Source organism: Bombyx mandarina, chromosome 10, assembly GCF_030267445.1.
Source record: "Bombyx mandarina strain Sakado chromosome 10, ASM3026744v2".
Classification (NCBI taxonomy): domain Eukaryota; kingdom Metazoa; phylum Arthropoda; class Insecta; order Lepidoptera; family Bombycidae; genus Bombyx; species Bombyx mandarina.
In genome coordinates, this window is record NC_143217.1 from 13,163,943 (window position 1) to 13,183,578 (window position 19,636).

The 19,636-nt window shown below is 39.3% G+C and overlaps 1 protein-coding gene across 4 annotated transcripts; it reads left to right on the forward strand.

Moving 5' to 3' along the window:
• Nucleotides 1–2,914: 2,914 nt before the first annotated feature.
• On the forward strand, nt 2,915–19,511 carry LOC114242138 (rhomboid-related protein 2). Of its 4 annotated transcripts, none has more exons than XM_089730462.1 (8): nt 5,437–5,893; nt 6,390–6,465; nt 9,410–9,515; nt 13,851–14,212; nt 14,518–14,670; nt 15,045–15,220; nt 16,227–16,435; nt 18,075–19,511. In XM_089730462.1, the coding sequence occupies exons 4-8, from the start codon at nt 13,877–13,879 to the stop codon at nt 18,191–18,193; spliced, it is 993 nt and encodes a 330-aa protein (XP_089586588.1). In that variant the 5' UTR covers nt 5,437–5,893; nt 6,390–6,465; nt 9,410–9,515; nt 13,851–13,876; the 3' UTR covers nt 18,194–19,511. The 4 variants fall into 4 exon arrangements, with proteins under 4 accessions (XP_089586591.1, XP_089586588.1, XP_089586589.1 ...); XM_089730463.1 differs by having other exon boundaries at nt 5,445–5,893; nt 9,416–9,515; XM_089730464.1 differs by lacking the exons at nt 5,437–5,893; nt 6,390–6,465 and adding an exon at nt 8,643–8,664 and having other exon boundaries at nt 9,416–9,515.
• The last annotated feature ends 125 nt before the right edge of the window (nt 19,512–19,636 follow it).

Below are 19,636 nucleotides of genomic sequence, written 5' to 3' on the forward strand. Positions count from 1 at the left end.
ACATGTCTAGCTTTTTAATTGCGCGTTGAATGTCACGTTCTGATATGTTAATACGACTTAAAGGAGTTGTATTAAAAGAAAAGTCTACATAATCAGCTAGGAAGTCTCTGTTAAATACTGACGAAAAGCAACTTGCGAACATCTGTGCGATTTGCGGTCCGGTAGATGCGATCTGGTTTCCCTGACACATAATTGCTGGTACAGTGGTCCTACAATTTCGTCTATCTTTGATGCAGCGCCAAAAGCTTTTAAGATCCCTACAAATATCAACTTCAATTCTCTTCTTATATACATGAAGATATTGCTCGCTCAATTTGTGAACACGCTCTCGAAGTAGCTCAAACTCTAATTGGTCGCGCGGATTTTTATATTTCTTAAATCGATACTTCACTTTATTTTTCTCAAAAACAGTCTTATTAGAGAGTTGGCAAACCATGGGGGAAATTTAGTAGACACAGGCTTCGTTCGTGGCGTAAATAAATCAATAGCCGTATAAATGAAATGATAAAATATGTCAGTCATTTCATTTACATTTTGACACCCCTCTAACTTTTCATTCCAATGAATATTAATTAAGAAGGATACGATTTGGCTATAGTCTGCTCGAAAATAGTTATATCGGGGTCTCAATATAGGTTTAAGGAAATGGGGACTATGTTGTGGTAAGGAATGTTGTGGTATTAATCATTGTCTATGTAATAAATACAATACATTTACCTACATAAATGCTTGATGCAAAACTACATTTAATTTAAAAATCTAATCCTCCACATAAACAACACACACACAGACATACAGCACACGCGATAGAACACTTGTATTTACTTATAAGAAATGCTTTATGGTCTTTGACAACAAGTCTGTGAAAAAGACTCGTACCGAGGGCAGTGTACTCTAAACCTTTAAGAGAGAAATGAATAAATATCATGATTACCTATTTTAACATTATTATTAGTTACCATTGAAAACAAAATCAGCACAAATGTGATGTTTTGCACTATTTAAAAATAACTATGTTAGTTTATGAAAAAACTGTAAAAATTATAAGTTAGTTATTAGTTAGTTATTATCTAGTTATTATTATATAATATATTCAATTTTTTTATACTTCAAATGACTTACAAACATGTATTTGAAATATGATATTTGAATTATTATATTAGTTATTATCTACGAGTACTATCTTTATCAGTTTATGAAGCTATACAAATATCGGCATATGTGTCCGACAGGGTCCGGTATTCATAACCATCCAGCCTTGACCGAGTAGGTGTAAAGACAAAAAAACAGACCTGAACATGATTGTGGTTTTCTACAAATTATAATAATGATTAATAAACTGTTTCTTTTCGTCTCCGCTTGACATTACAGTTTTTTAGTTTACTGTTCAATTCATACTGTTAAAGTAATTTCTTTCATCAATTAAAACAGATAAAATCAATATTCGGTCCAAGTTTTTAAAAATCATTACCTAAATGTTTTGACTAAGTCTAGGGAAAATCTATTTGTCTTAACAAATACGCGTAATAGCGCCACGTGCTCTCGAGTGACTTCCGCTGTAAATTATTTTTTTTTTTTTTTTTTTTATTATTGAAAGTTTACTGGTGGCCCGAAGACCTTTCCAGTTTCACCAGGACAGGTGGGCGAGCAAAGGCTCAGCCAAGAGGGGTGGGATTTGCTAACAACTGCCCGAGCGCCTCCGAAGGAGACCTAACAACTCAAGAGCAATTGTTTCGCGAATGAATCTACTACCGGATCGGAATCGCGATCCGCTGAGAAGATCCGGCGAGAAACTCAGCGGGCTGATGCATGGGTTAGGTTGCACGTCGACCTCTTTGTCGAGTTCGACGAGTACGGTTACCGGGGTTGTAAATTAATACATCCTCTAACAATATGAAATTTGCATAATTTATAAGTTTATGTTGCTGGTAAATAATTGTGAGCCACAGAGACAAGTTTGAGACTCGGCGGACACGACCATGTTTTATATTTATAGCCCGTGTAGTCAGAAGAGCATGCGGCCCACCTGGTGGTGAGTGGTTACCGTCGCTCATAGACGTCAGCAACGCCAGGAGCAGAGCCGAGTCTCTATCCATAGATTATACACTTAATATATTAGAGACTCTATCTACGGGTAAGTACTCTCACAAACTTCGTTTGAAAAAGGACATATCTCAATATATGTCTCCATAAAGTGCTCTTAGTTCATATTTAGTAGACGACTACTTTAATCAGTTTTGTATGCCGCTCCACCCCAAAACATATTTTAGTTTTAATTTACTGGTGGTAGGGCGTAATGTAACCCCGCACGGGAAAGTTCCCCCGTCATGCCCGTTTTTATCGCGAGCAATCATGCACTCCGGTTGAACTATGGCACATCCGTTGTACAGATAGACGTTGGTCTCATATCTCAGGATGGGTGGGGCAGCGTTCACGTTCTGATGACTATGGGACCTAGTGCTTACATCAGATTTTTTTTATTTTTACTAAAAGGGTCTCTCTAATTTTCTTAAAAAAAAATCCATACTAGTAATCATTACCTATTAAAACAGAAAATATGTTTTGCGCAATTTAAACTTTTTAATCGCTTCATTCAGAAACAGCGCTACCTGTTCAGTGCTCCACGTTCACGCCTAAGAATCAGTCTACTCTGAGATATTCTATGTCACGAGTCACCATGACGACGGGCGGCTACAGTCGAGCGTTGACCCGCCGCCCGCCCTACACGTATTTGTAAACATTTTGTAACAAACAAGCCCTGTGTATTTACATTTCTTATAAAAACGATTTATAAATACATTGTTTTCGGATAAGACAACTCGTCAGTGATTTAAACAAGTGTTGATGCTGTGATGTTTTTGAAAAGCTGTATTTGTCAACATTTTGATGGGATGCATGTTTTGCTAAACAGTGGCAGCAAGTTGGATTTTCGACAGAGGTAAAGGAGTCTGGTACTTGTTTTTTCAATAAATTGTTTTGCTGTCGTACCCAGCTGGTTCGGTTCTTTTCGAATTAAGATACAAAACTTCAACAAATAAGCATGAAACCAGCTTTGATTTGCACCAAGCAACTGATATTTTATTAGTAGTAGTAGTACAGTTACGGTTAGTAGTTAGTAGTTAAATGTTGGTAGGTAACTAATAAAGGAATTACTATAATATCATGTCGCTCTTCGCTGTATTTACATTCTGTCGCTTGGAGCGGACGATAGTGCTTCACTAGCCCTCCCTGTTGTATTTTTTTTTATTGCTTAGATGGATGGACGAGCTCACAGCCCACCTGGTGTTAAGTGGTTACTGGAGCCCATAGACATCTACAACGTAAATGCGCCACCCACCTCGAGATATAAGCTCTAAGATCTCAGTATAGTTACAACGGCTACCCCACCCTTCGAACCGAAACGCATTACTGCTTCACGGCAGAAATAGGTGGGGTGGTGGTACCTACCCGTGCGGACTCCCAAGAGGTCCTACCACCAGTGATTATGCAAATTATAATTTTGCGGGTTTGATTTTTACACGATTTTATTCCTTCACCGTGGAAGTCAATTGTGAACATTTTTTGAGTACGTATTTCATTAGAAAAATTGGTACCCGCCTGCGGCATTCGAACACCGGTGCATCGCTACATACGAATGCACCGGTCGTCTTATCCTTTAGGCCACAACGACTTACTTACTTTACGACTTCGTGTATAGCACTTATGGGTCTTGCACAGTGTAATGGAACAGTAAGGACAACGATAAAAGGCCTGTTCACTTCTTAAAAGATCTCATCAGCAGACTTCCTGAAAGATGATTAGTATAAACAGATCCCCATCCCCGGGGCTTAAACCTAGCTCGCCGAAAGGCGAGTCCCCTGAATGAGGTTTGACCTCCCTGCGCTGTACCAGTCAGCAGTGATTTGCAGGGGGGGGGAGTGCCTATGCCGTGAAAAGGACATTCAGCAGGAATTAGGATGGAGCCTGGGAACGTGGGACCCCAGTAGGTTGTGAGTTGCCACAACAAGCAGACAGATCGTATTGGGTTTTTTTTTGTCTCGAAAAAGACAGTTTACGGAGTTTTCGTGACTTTTTCGAGACTGTGCTTTTACGAATCAAGGTCGCGACACCAGCGACAATGCTCCGAAGATACAAAACAAGGTTACGACGACAGCGACAATTTTTTTCAAAAACCCATCCGGACTTGTTGGTGTTGCGGGTGGAATGGGCGCGTACACGGAGCGAGTTCTCCTTCAGCTAGAGCAACAGACTGTACATCTGCGCATATCATAAACAGATCTATCTATTCCTCATCGACAAACCAGTCGTTAAGGCTTTAAAAATAATTTCCAAACGCTGGCATTGATAACCAGAATGTCATTCCCAGAAATATTAGCTGCCCGACAATCATTCAGCTGCCAAATTAATCACGACGATAAATCAAACGGACTATTCAGATACCTTTAATCTTATATTGTAATGGCATAGTTCCAAATATACATTAAAGAAACCAATGCGAAACAAGCAAATACTTATAATTATTAATAACAGAAAGTTTAACGGTAACAATTTATGGACAATGTTAGCACTTTTTATTTCAAGGAAATTCGTTCTGTGCCTTTGCAAAACGAATCTGATTCCATTCTATGCAGCATCGTCTTGTAGTCAAGTCTACAAAAGCTACAAGTGAATTCTAATTATTCGTTATGAATTGATCTATCAAATCTCATAGTAATCGGCGAGCGATAACCCGCCCAGCCCCGCGTTATCAGCTGTTGTCGTGTGAGAAAACTAAAACTACACATTGAAATAAATGTAGACGGTTCTCGATCTATATATTGCAAACCTAGATTTAAACGTTTCTCCGTTTTTGAAGTGAAACTTCTTTAGAATCATTGTGATGTGATTTCAAACTCGATGAAACGAAAAAAATATACGTGAAGTTAAAATATCAATTCACAGAGGGCGCTACCTCATACTATAAATATAAAAGATGATTTACAATTATTTCTATTTAGTTTGTAATCAACAGATGTCGCTGCACGTAAATTCAACAATTCCTGAATCGCGATAACGAGATGTTACAGTAGATACAGACTCTCGTAGTTCTTTTGCGGTACCATTTAACCTGACGTAGAGATACCGTGATATGCAGGCGATTCCTCCAGGATGAGGCTGCACCGTTATTGCGCTGCGTACTGATTGGTGGGTTTTTCTTTCGATTATTTTTATTTGTAATAAGTTTCAATACTTTCAATTCTACCGTGCGTGACTTGCACATTCACAAAAAACTATTGATGACAAACCTACAAAATATTTGCTATCGGTTAAATTAATCGTTTTTACATTATTAAAATTTATCTAAAAATATCTTGTCGAGACGATTCACAAGACTTCAATATACTTTGGAGGACGGTAGGAACCATAATATTTAAGAACATTTATGATTATGGTTTTAAGTTTGAGGGTAGGTCAGGTATTTTTACAGTACAATTACTGAGTCTTTTGAATTCGTAATTGATATATTATGATGTTACGATGGGGACATACTTTGAGGTGGGCTCTCTAAACTGAGCACCCGCGGTGAAAACATTTATTTTTCCGTGGAAATAAAACCTGCACAAGATTGAGGAAGGTTTAACGAAACAAACTATGGAACCATGTTAATCTTTAATTCATTGGCGCTCATTCGTGGATCGACTTCAGTAGCGTCGCGAGTGCCTTTATCGTGAAGTCTTATCGTGGTCAAATATTAAAACAAAAAAAAAACTACAAGAAATAATAATCTCAACAATTAATTTTATTTTGGACAACGTCGTCAGTGTGAACTCGCAGAAGTAGGTACAGCATTGCGTACTGTACTCGTACTATTAGTTGTAGTTATAGATTTTGAAGATAGACTCTTCTACTCACGGTGAGTTGATTTACATCAAGTGCTTTTGACTTTAAAACCAAAATCAATCTTAGTGATCACAGTGGGCTCTGCTCAATCAAGTTATAGGTTCTTATATAATATGTGGGTCTGATGCATCATAAGCTAGCTACCTTTAGTTTATAATAAAATAAAGTATTTGTATTTATAGTATTTGAGATTGGAGTTTTTACTTGAGGTTTGTTCGGAAAAGAGATTTTTGCCTTGATTGACATTTAAGAACTCCGCGGGCGCCTTATAGTTATTTGCATAAATTCTTTTGTAATTATGTTGAATGGAGATTGGCATAAACGTAGTTGGATTCTCGATAAAAATTGTTTTATCTTTCGTTTATTTTTAATACATACATTGTTATCTTTAAAACATGTGGTAATTGAAATGGATAAATTATGGACATTAATACAAATGTACTTAAGAATTAATGTTGCGTGCTAACATTACACATAGCTTAGGACTTATCTCACTTATGGCCCGGCAGTGTCAAGTGGATGTCTCTGTCTCGTCGCAGCGCCACACGGAGGCAGGTGCTAATGAATTAATCGACAATCTAACAGGTAATATGAATACTATTATTTAATAAGATTTTATGATCGCAGCCAACAAGCAAACAAGTTCACCGTCTTCTTGATCGTCCACTTAAAACCAAAGACATATGAGTACACCTTTTAGTAGACAATAAATAATTAATAACCTTAATAAATCACGTGCACACTATAATAAATGTCACAGCAATACAATAGGCCAATGACCTATTATCATTTACAATTTTCTATTTCTTGATAACAAAATTGTAATTGTGTCTGGTGCACGTTACTTTTTATTTGATAGCTTAGCTATAGTTTATTAGTTAGCTAATTAGCTACTCGATAAACAGGCTTCCTTTTATTACCGAAAGCAGGCAAGTAGACTACCGGATTGTTGTAAGATCACCTTTTTGTTCACCTTGACATTTGCAAAGTCTCAATTCTATGGTTTTACTGATTCAACACGATACACCAGGGGTAGGCAACGCGGCGCCCCCGGTCGATTTTTAATGCGCCCGCGCTGGACTAATTAATTTGTATGATAGCCAAAGCGATTTACTTACTCTTGTCAAACGGCGATATACAGCAAGTAGTCAGTTGAGTTTAGGAATGTGCAAAAATTAGCAGTTTGCTAACGTTGAGCGTATCTAATAACACGCACGTATTTTTTGTTAGTGAGTGATCGTATTTCGAAGAGACCACGCGTACACCGTGCATTAAAATCTACCAAGTAATCCGAAATAATTATTTTCTTTCAATACCGAACAAAGTTTAATGACTCACATTTAGATAAATGTTTAAGGACAGGGAACTCTAAATATATCCCCAATTATAAGAAATTAGCTGAAAATATAGACACCCAAGTTTGACACCAACAAAATAAATCTGTTTTTTTAATGCTTATTTATACCTCTTGATTATTTGTAAAGTATGCGCCCTCGGTGATTTTTAAACTTAGTATTACGCCCTTAAGGACAAACAGGTTGCCGACCCCAGCAGTAGGTCGCAGCTGCGTACGTGATACGGAAACGAACATACATCTTGTAAATTTCTGCCGTGAAGCAGTAATGCGTTTTGGTTTGAAGGGTGGGGTAGCCGTTGTAACTATACTGAGACCTTAGAACTTATATCTCAAGGTGGGTGGCGCATTTACATTGTAGATGTCTATGAGCTCCAGTAACCACTTAACACCAGGTGGGCTGTGATTTCGTCCACCCACATGAGCAATAAAAAAAATAAAAAAAAAAGAAGCCGAGCCTAGTCCTGATCGGCAACCCGGAGGCCAACACCGTCGGTGGAGGGACACGGAAGTCCCCGAAAGGAGAATCTTCGCCGCCAATTCCGCTTCCAGCTCCTGGGACAACGAGTTATCGCCCAGAGCCTCCAGAGTATGCTCAAGCCCCTCTTCCGACGAATAATCGCCTTCAGATGTGCCGGGAGTATACCCCTGGGCCCGCCGCTGGGCACAAGAGTTGTCGCCTGGTCGATCGCTCCCCTGATGGAGTCGACAAGGCGGACTGCCGCGTTGTCGACCCCATCAGGGGTGTTGGGGTCCTGAATCACGGGAAGGTCGACTAGGCATCTCTTGAAGAGCTCCCAGTTGACCTTCGGTCGTAGGGGCGAAGTCGCAACCCGGGTAAGCCCCATTCCCAGTGTGATCAGAACAGGGAGATGGGGGTACCCAGCTCGTACAGTGCCTCGATCGTTACGGGGCACCGTGGCCTCTTATGAACACACACGTTCAGCACATCGGGCTGTGATCGCGCGGCGGACGGAACGTGCGTGGGTTCATCAGGGCCGATCACGGAGTAGGCGCCCCTATCGGCATCTTCTAACAGCCGCCTGCCCACTGTTTTGTTAAGTCGGGAGCCCCACGCGACGCGCTTTGCGTTGTGGTCCCCGACCAGCAGAGCTGGGCGGCTCTCGTAATTCATGACCCGTCCTGTCACACTCTCTTCGACAGGAAAGTGTTAAGGAATAAAAGATGTCGATCACTTATCTGGTCCCGGATCCTTCATCTCACTGTTCGAAGCGTTTCCACTTCGACACAGCAACTCCAGATGAAACACGCGCGCTCTGGGCACTCACAATTGCACAGCACAACACAATAGGGGCCTCGTAGCACTGGTGTCCCGGGCATCTGGCGCATGGCGTCGCAGCACGTTCACTCAAACACCACAAATAACAACAACCCGAACAGGCGCATGCTATTATCGAATTTGGGCCAAGGTAACTGAAACCAGGTAGCGAAATAGAAATGTTTGTATTTAGAGGCGGCATCGCGGCACTCTGATATTACCTTATACCTAATTATATGTTACCTAGTTTATTGCTGAAAATAGGTGAGCCATGTCCTTTTAAATTATTGTTCAATCTTTTTAACTAGGCTATTATTTATTTAAGTACCCACACAACGGTTTTTCCATTTCGGCATGTGAAGGTCCATATCGAAAAATGGGATCAAAATCGTAGTTGAATTGTGATAATGTTAAGCATCCCAGCTAAAACAGCTCATACTTTGGCATTTTAAATTTTTCTGTGAATACCTCAGAGAATCTTTTCTACATAATAAAAAAAATATAATTAAATTAAAATTCCCATTTTTTGAGTTCTTGATTAATATAGGTACAAAACAAGCTAGTTTTACTTATGAACTTGCAAATTCACTATTAGAAGGAACTCAAATATCAGCATACTAACAAAAAATACTGTTACCATACTATTATAGTATATTAGTTTCACACTCTAAAATACTAGTTCCATTGTTTATTTACCCGGCCCATCGCGATGCGTACAGATGTCTACAACGTAATTCCGATATTCTTAATTTTAGTACCTGTTGATATCTCTCGTGTGTAACGTGTTCGTCATATGTGTAGTATTATGATTTAATTATGTTTGCACCTATCCGTCAGCATTATGCACTTGAATCGCGCTTATTAGGCATTTCATAAAATGTAATTGTTTTAATAAGTTCCAGTTCTCTACATGACCATGCGGCCCCACCCGTCTCCAAGGAAAGGGCGTGCTCGGAGGGAGATCTACTTTTTGTAGCGTCCCCAAAAACCAGACCATTGCACGTGAGTGTACTTCTCTACATTATACTTGTAATGTGTGAGTGTGTGTGGTGAGTGTGTATCGTTTAATTCAAAAACGAATTTGTATAAAAACTAATTTGTATTTTACTGGTGGTAGGACCTCTTGTGAGTCCACGCGGGTAGGTACCACCATCCTGCCTATTTCTGCCGTGAAGCAGTAATGCGTTTCGTTTTGAAGGGTGGGGCAGCCGTTGTAACTATACTGAGATCTTAGAATTAATATCTCAAGGTGGGTGGCGCATTTACGTTGTAGATGTCTACGGGCTCCAGTAACCACTTAACACTAGGTGGGCTGTGAGCTCGTCCACCCATATAAGCAATAAAAAAATATCTTTATTTATTAAAAATATTTTCCAATTCAGTCATTTGTTTATCGATTAAAGTTTTGGTTTGGCTGGGTTTTAGTTTTGATTTTTTTACTACATTAGTATCTTTTTCATTAACATGGACGCGATAAAAACACGAGCTTTGTCACGATAGTAATGTGAATTTATCTGTAAGATGTTAAATTTTATGGTCAAACTACGTAACTGAGGTCTTGTGAGGTCTCGTGAGTGCGCAGGGCTCAAGCGGTCCACGTTGGGCTATTCCTGAGCATAGTTCGCGAGCATGTACTGTGGTACGGGCGCAATCTACATTAAGTTGAAGCAATATGACACGTTCACACACAGCCAGACAACACACACAGGCTTGATTGTTCTTCTTTAAGTGCAACTGTCCATAAGCTCATGAGCTGCGGTACCGACTTCCCCCCACAGAGCACTCGAGAGCTCCTTTTCTTCCACGCTCATAATAATATTCCAAGCTGTTCACGACGCTACCTTAAACGAAATAATAAATATTCATTAATATTTTATCTAGATTTCTACATCTAATCAAAGATCTAGACAGTGACCATAATAGAACTAAGTGTGAAGTATATTGACGCATACATATTGTCATGTTTGGTTTGACATCCTGTCGATTGTCACTCATGACGGACGCGTGTAATAACATAAGTTATAGAATTATATTTGATATGATATGAGGCTACAGGGACCACAACGAGACGCCTACTCCTGTTGCGTAGTAATTGCTTGTAAGCCTGAAAGCCTTTTTATTCCTAGCTATTCTAGTAAACTCGAGGGGTTATGCTAAATTCTCGAAGGGAGTAGGTGAGCTCACAGTACTCTAACCTGATGACGTTGCTAGCACTAGCAAGAGCAGTGCTTCGCTGATTCTATCAACGGATCGAAACCCACTGGGACAGCCGTAATGTAATATCTACTACCAAGACTATGTCTCACAGTGGGTGGCGGCATTCATATTGTTATATGAATCCATCTACAGCAAAAATATTATATAGATTTGATAAAATTTAGCTTTTTTTTTGTAAAATATCTTTGTAGACGGACAAGCGTATGGCCCACCTGGTGGCTTATCGATTTGTCACAGTTTTGAAACGACTACAAATATTTTGTGAGTCGATTTCATGACACTTAGTTCAAAAAGTTTATAAATAATAAAATTGATAATTTATTGTGGTTTACTTTCCTGCTTTGTATTTCATTAGGAAAACCCAGAAATATAGTATTGAAATTGTGTTATATGTAGTATAATATAATAATTAAATATTCAAATACAGTACAACAAATGTGTTACAATGTAAAATTGTGACGAGGAAGCTAGTTATTGTTCTTAGAATTGATTTCTGTGCTAAATATAAATTCAAGATGAAGGTAAATGGGATTCAAAGACGTAATAATATTAAAACAAAACATTGTTACATAACAAATTAATAAGACATTTGTAGCGTGCGCAACTGACGCTTGAGACAGAGGGACTTCGCTTCTCTCTGTATTTTGTACTGTATGTTTCATGGGGAGTACTCTGAGAAATCGTTTGAAATTATTTCATCATCTCGTAACTTTTACCAGCGCACCAGCTGCCACCAGAGCAGAGCTCATCCATGCTACCTAGAACCACTGCGTACAATCACAGTGCGTTTTCAGATATATTTTTTACCGGGTCTGGAATGAACGTCTCTCCTGGATGTTAGCGATATTATATCTCAAGACCAGTTCCCGATACTTAAAAAACTTTTCTAAATATTAAATGTTGTAGATAAAGCTACATATACGTTTGGTTGCGCTATGCGGTTGGTAGACCAAAATTGTAGCGGTCATCTTTACAAAATGAGTGTGGACTGTATTTGCGTTGTTTAACTATGACACTTTCTCGGGCCGTGGCGGGAAGAAACAAAGGAACACAACCCGAGGGAAATTGTGAAGGAAAACGCCGTACCTGGAGACGACAGAGTCGTCCGAATCACGGCTGCTAAAAGTGATTGAAGCCAGTTGGTGTATCTTCTATCTTGCACGACACTGTGATACACTGACACTGATGTTGTATAAGAATAAAGTCTAAGGCCATCTCAATAATTAAATCACAAAATAACTGATTTCTGTAATGCGGAGCGCGCGCTAGGTAACCGCCATATTTTTCTTCTTTTTTTCTTTCTGTGTGCCCGCGACGCTCGAACTAGCCAATCCAGGGCGCGGGGGATGGGTGAGGTAGGGGAAGAGAAAAGTGTCATAGCTGCCATATTATTATAAAAACATCTATCTACAAATCTGTTATGACGCTGGCGCAACCAACGTTAAAGATAAAGTGAATAAGAGGCTTCGATGGGTATTCTTAACAAATAGCACAAAACGGAAACCTTTTAAGTTTGTTCAGTTGGTTTAGTCATCTGCCTGGGTATCATGATTTTGTTTTTAGGAGACTGAGTACTAAACAGACTTCACCAAACGACTTTACAAAATGAGATATATTTAGTCTGGCCATAAATACTGTTACAAAGGAAAACAAAAAAATTTCTATGGCAAATAACATTTATTACTTTTACAGTGTGTTAGTTTAATACAGAAATATAAAACAATTTAAAGCATAAAAAGTTTATTCGAAGTGGTCTCCATTGGCTGCAATACAGTCCTTTAAACGTTGAGGCCAGTTATCAATAGAAGCACGCACTCTTTCCATGGGAAACATTTTTCACAGCCAATCGTACGGATTGTTTTAGGGACTCCAAATTATCATGGCGTTGAGAGCAAGCCGTACTCTCTAAAACTGACCATAAATCATAATCCAGTGGATTAAGATCGGGACTAGACGACGGCCAGTCGTCAGCTCTGATGAAGTCTGAAACGTTCGTTTCCAACCAAGACTGCGTAGACCGAGCTTTATGACCTGGCGCCGAGTCTTGCTGGAAGGACCATTCTTGATTATTGAACATGGTGTTGTTAAGGGGCTTCACTACCTGCTCAACAATAATATCTTGATACACTTGTGCCGATGTTTTGATACCTTTTTCACAAAAGTATGGCTCAGTCACTCCTTCATAGCTAATACCGCACCAAACTATCACTGAAGTCGGATAGTGCCCACGTTGCACTCTGTCGACTAATTGGGAAACTTCCTTAGAGCTTTGAGCATAAATACGGTCATTTTGTTTGTTAAAATGTTGCTCAATTGTAAAAAGTTTTCTCATCCGTAAACAAAAATTTTCTATGACCTCCCTTTGCGTACCGCTTCAGTAGTTGTTTCGATTTAACCACCCTATTCTCTTTTAAATTATCAGTTAAGAAATGACCAGTACGTCTCTTATAGGCTGCAAGTACTAAGTCATCTTTTAAAATACGCGACATGGTTCTAGGTGCTATCTTCATCTCCCGATATAAAATCTTTTGCTTTCGGACAGGATTTCTTGGCATTCTTTCCCTTACTGCTTTGACCACCTTTTTCGTACGAACACTACGTGGACGGCCAGATCTTTTTCTGTCACAAACAGAGGAGATCTCATTGCACCTATTAATAACCCGGTACACAAACATTCTACTAATACCAAGCGTATGGAGAGTTTTAAAAATTGCATTTGGCTCCATACCTACTTTGTGTAATGCAATCAGAGCGATTCGGTTCTCTTTATCACCCCACTCCATTTTAATATCGCAAAATATTGTACAATGTATTGGCGCCAAAATGAGAAAACTCAATGAGCAATCGTATAATAATGACAGATTCCAAATTCAAATGTAATATTTTATTTATTTTTAATTGTAACAGTATTTATGGCTAGATTAAGTAGAATAAAATCCGATTTATCCCGATTAAATATTAAGCTATTATACTACAAATATGTGTATTGGGAATAAACCACAATCAATAAAGGAAAACGCGATTTCTATTAAATGGCATTAATTTTATACCTTAAAAATGTAGTTTCCGTATTATAGTATAAAGTCATGGGGTTTTAGACATTGAATTCCATTCGTGCAGTTGGTGTGGCCGGTGACAGGCGGAAGATGAAACTTGAAAATGGCAACAAATCCCGCGAACTGTGCGACAGACTGACGAGGGACTCACCTGCTACTGGATGGAAGGTGCTACCAGAAACAAGACTTGCAGCGCAAGCCTGGGTGGAGAATGAAATCCCTGGAGAAAGCAGACAACTGCTAGTTTCCGCGGAAAAACCCCCTCAAGTTCACGGTGTAGTCAATCTCAGTGCTCAAAGCTATACCGAGAAAAATCCAAAGAAGAGAAAAAAGAAGCAGAAGAAGACAGATTTACAGAAGCGATTAGAGAGACTCGCGGTCTTATTGAAGCCTCCTTACTTTATAGTTACCATTATCTGCGTTATGGTGAGTTTAAGATAAAAAAAAATTCTAGTAGTGTGGAGTATTGTGAACTCACATTGGTTGATGGCACGATTTAACCTATTTCCGCGGAAATAAATCATTCTTTTTGATTTCAAGTGTAATTAGCCCAATCTTAACTAATCCAATTTTACTGAGAAGCACGATATTCTTTTACGTTTAGCCACGCTAACGTTGTGTCACCTATAGGCCGGCAATCTATTGACTTCATCAACAAAAGGAACGGTGACAATATTTATAGATTATAATACCATAAGCGCGACTCTCATGATATATTCTATAATTTTAAGGTATGCATCCACTTGTTGGTCTCAGAGGAAGTTCGAGACATGCTGGAGTGGACTCCAGAGAAGTGGCGGACAGAACCTTGGCGTCTCCTAACGTACGGCTGTATCCACGCCAATCACCTACATCTAGCACTAAATGCACTTGTAGCTTTAGCTGTAAGTATCGAACTTTTAAAAACAACAGTTGACTAACACTATTGCAAATCATAAAACAATGGAAAACCTTACGGGCTTAAAAAATATATTTACCAACAATTACGCCATGGTAACTGGTCCCGTGATAAGTTCGTAAAGAACTTGTGTTACAGGTACCAGTATGTAAGATTTTAACAGGTATGTAAGATTTTTATTATACACATACATATATTTAATATACATCCATAACCCTGGAAAATACATTTATATTTATCATACAAATATCTTCCCTTAGCGGGATTCGAACCCTCGACCCCCTTGTGTAGTGACCATGTCACTTACCACTACACCAGACGGCCGTTATATGTGTCATATGTTTGAAATTTTACCTTAAGGTAGGTTGGCGCTTAGAAAGAGAACAAAGGTGGTGGCGCCTCGTGCTGTTGTGGTGCGGAGGAGTGATCGCCGGAGCCCTAGGCGCTGGAGTCCTGCAACCCCATGTACCGGTGGTCGGTTCTTCGGCCGCAGTGTACGCACTTCTAACGGCTCATTTACCAAACGTTTGCTTGAGGTAAAATTATTGCTTTTGATTTCCGTACAAATTTTAAAGGAAATGACTTTACAGAAATTCTGTTATATCTATGTTTTGGTGTTAATAAATCAGGATATAATTATTATTATTATAATATCATATTCGGCTCAGGCAACGTGGCAACGCAAAGCCGCCGTCGTCCAAAACATTTCTTGTTGGTTCCTCGGAATCCGTTCTCGGTGCTTTTAAGTTCTTCAATCACCAAAACTGTTCGCCGAGCCCATAAAACCTAAAATAGCTACTGCTTATTTTACCAACGGATGATGGCCAAATATATTTGGTAGCTCGAGAAAGTGAAGGTCGCGCGCACCTATGTTTTAAAATCAATGTTTTGACAAACTGCTTATTCGGATCAGACCTAAGAAGAAACACTAACATACACGGATACAAAGCCTTGAATCTCGTATAGAACCCGGATCAATTGTACAGAAATCAGCGTCTCCACGATCAAATCTAGGACTAACGAGACGATATATCTTTGATTTTTATATACATTTTTATATATTTCTTATATGGTTGGACGAGCTTACAGCCCATCTTGTGTTAAGTGGTTACTGGAGCCCATAGACATCCACAACGCAAATGCGCCACCCACCTTGAGATATAAGTTCAACGGCTGCCCCGCCTTTGAAACCGAAACGCATTACTGCTTCACGGCAGAGATAGGTGGGGTGGTGGTACCTACCCGTGCGGACTCCCAAGAGGTTCTACCACCAGTAATTACGCAAATTATAATTTTGCGGGTTTGATTTTTTTACACGATGTTATTCCTTCACCGTGAAAGCCAATCGTGAACATTTGTTGAGTACGTATTTCATTAGAAAAATTGGTACCCGCCTGCGGGATTCGAACACCGGTGCATCGCTCAACACGAATGCACCAGACGTCTTACCCTTTAGGCCACGACGACTTTGATTACTTAAGATGGTCTAAATGTGAGACAGGTAATCTGTATCCGTGTATTATGAATTATTTTGAATTCCAGATTTGGCCACATTCCACTGTGGTGGTTCCGTCCATTGTCCGTGGTCGTGCTAAGCGCGTCTGAAGGTTACTGTGCGCTGCTCCCGTCGGTGCCGCCCCCCCAGAGTGCCGCTGCAGCTGCCCGGGCGCCCCCCTCCACTCACATCGCTTGGTCGGCGCACGTCTTGGGAGCTGCTGCAGGAATACCTCTTGCGTTCATCGTTTTCACTGGTTTGTATTCTTACACCACACTAGTCATCTCTACCAATTAATAGAGGTCTGTTTGAATTATAGGAATTCTCTGGTACAATTGTACAGATTCTAAAAAGAAATGGTGGCAGGACCTCTTGTGAGTCCGCACGGGTAGGTATACTTGAGACCTTAGAACTCATATCTCTAGGTAGGCTGGCGCATTTACGTTGTGGATGGCTATTGGCTCAAGTAACCACTTAACACCAGGTGGACTGTATGCTCGTCCACCCATCTAAGCAATAAAAAAAGAACAGTTCTTGAAAACCATGCTATACCCGAGTAACAAAAGTTTTAATTTAATTTGTAGATAGATCTTGATTTCCGGTTTCAATTTCTATATTTATAAATAACTTCCGGCTTAAGCCGAGAGAACTTCAGACTTTGTTCAAGCTGCTTGAAGGCTCGTTCTGTAGACGTTCTGCAGCGAGCCGAAATTTTGACTGCCGTTAATTTTGTCGGATGATTTGTGCTTATGCGACTGACTGTAGGACTAAATAAACTGCTGGCAAAGAAGCATTTTAGTGAGACGCATAAGGACTCTCGCGGGCACGTGCTGCTATGCCGATGCCTCTCTGTAGGAATGTAAAGCCAAAGAATAATAAGCTCACATGCGATATCCCGCACGCACTAAGAACATGACTATCAGTAAACGTGTAAATGAACTATATTTTAGTATATTTGATATTGAGATTTGGATATTGCCCATAAATAGGATACTAGCCCGTGGTCTTACCGTTAGGAAAGTAGTCACAATAATGGGAATTTTATGTCCTCGCCCAGCAAGCGACACGTGTCGCATGCCTTTCAACTATTACAGAGATAATTTTTTGTTCGTTATATGGGTTGACGAGCTCACGCCTCACCTAATGCTACGTGATTCCCGGAGTCCTTACACACCAAAAACACAAATACCGCCTCGTACGTTAAGACAGAAGTCGTTTTGAAGTCGTCGTGGCCTAACGGATAAGACGTCCGGTGCATTCGTGTTGAGCGATGCACCGGCGTTCGAATCCCGCAGGCGAGTACCAATTTTTCTAATGAAATACGTACTCAACAAATGTTCACGATTGACTTCCACGGTGAAGGAATAACATCGTGTAATAAAAATGAAACCCGCAAAATTATAATTTGCGTAATTACTGGTGGTAGGACCTCTTGTGAGTCCGCGCGGGTGGGTACCACCACCCTGCCTATTTCTGCCGTGAAGCAGTAATGCGTTTCGGTTTGAAGGGTGGGGCAGACGTTGTAACTATACTTGAGACCTTAGAACTTGTATCTCAAGGTGGGTGGCGCATTTACGTTGTGGATGTCTATGGGCTCCAGTAACCACTTAACACCAGGTGGGCTGTGAGCTCGTCCACCCATCTAAGCAATAAAAAAAATAAAAAAAAGACATAAGTTCCAAGTCGCAACGGCTGCCCCACCCATCAATTAAAACGCATTACTGCTTCACGGTAAAAATAGGCAGGGTGGTGGTCACAAGTCGCCCTAACGCCAGGAAATCAAGGTATGACTTATTCTACGGGATAGGTTATACTCTGATTACTAGGATTACTTTGAGTAGGTTTACTCATGACAACCTTTAATACAACTTATCTAACAGTTCAGTGTATTGCAGGTGAAAACGAAGGCAAACGCTATATCGTCATAGCTAGAATTGTATCAGCGTTGGTGCTACTTTTAGGAGTGATAATGTCCGCTATACATTTCGCACATGTGACTGAAAAGGACAAGTGATAAAGAGCTTCTTGCAGACAACTGAAACTGATGCAGAGGATCCATATTAGTTACGAGTCATGGAGCCACGTGGCCTAGTGAGGTGTACTAGAGACGAATCAACGACATATGCTGACATATCGTCAGTAACGTCAGTGGTCACACACAGATGCACATGACAAATTAAAGGGATATAGTGCTATCCACTCGCCATCATAACAATAAATTGCGCTGGCAATCATTTCAAAAATTATTTTGTATAAATTGCTAACTAGATAAATTTTCCAAGGAGGATACCCTCTTTGCAGGCCTACTGTGCAGAGTACTGTTGCTGACCAAGTCCATGAAAGCTATTAAATATTCTCCATATTATGATTTTGCGAACGATCAAAATGATTATAATGTTTTAGTCTTCTCCGTTTCTCGACATATTGTGATATTATGATTACAATTTTAAGTTTAATAAAGTTAAGTTACTAATGTGATTAAAATTACCAAAGATATTTAATTTTAATTAGTGTTAATTGAATATTCAATTTTATTTCATCAGATATTCTGGTCGTATATCAAATTGGTAACGCATTCAAATTTGAATTTCAATCGCTTGAGCAAAGAGCTGCGTTTCTGAATTAATTAAATGTTTGATTATTATGATAATACAATTGGGTATACTAAATATTCACCGTGTATCTGTGAAGTATTTGATCCGTCCATTTTTACATAGATATTAAACCATTTGTGGCTAAGTTGTTGTAATGTAATTTAAATTTAAACACAAAAATGTTTGCCTACAGTACGAATGGCGATATTGATGACGTTTATCTGATTGTGTAGATTTGTTTAAAACAAAAATTTTTGAATATTTACTTGTAAGATTTTGTACAAATATTTGAACGATTAATGAACATTAAAAGATGTTTTCAATGTAGTGAACAGTGTGTTCACGAGGCCTCACTATGTTGGTATCATGATGGTCTACTAGCTTCGTTGGCGGTGATAGAATTGTAAAGTCATAAAGCTATTGAATTGAGATTGAGAGCTTTGAACATTAATTTCACTGTCAATGAAGTATGAGCGAATTATCAATTTTTATACACATATTGGGTTCTACGGGTAGACAGTTACCAATTTTTGTACGAACTACGTGATAAGGAAATAAGTAAATAGGTATTTAAGTATTGATTTCCGTGAAATCGAAGTGTTGTTATGAATTAAAACATTTACTTGTTATTTCAGTGGAATTTGAGGATGCTCGGAACCTTTTACATAATTTGATTGTAAATGACGTCAATTAATTGTTTTCATTTTGTTGAATTAAAATATGAAGTATCAAATTTAATCTTTTGTATTTATTTGTAATCTAAAGTTACATTTGATTGTAATTGTACATATCAGCCACCGAAATCTGGCCTCGGAGCTGATACCGGCTTATAAGGTTTTTTTGTATAGGTTTGCCATTTAAAA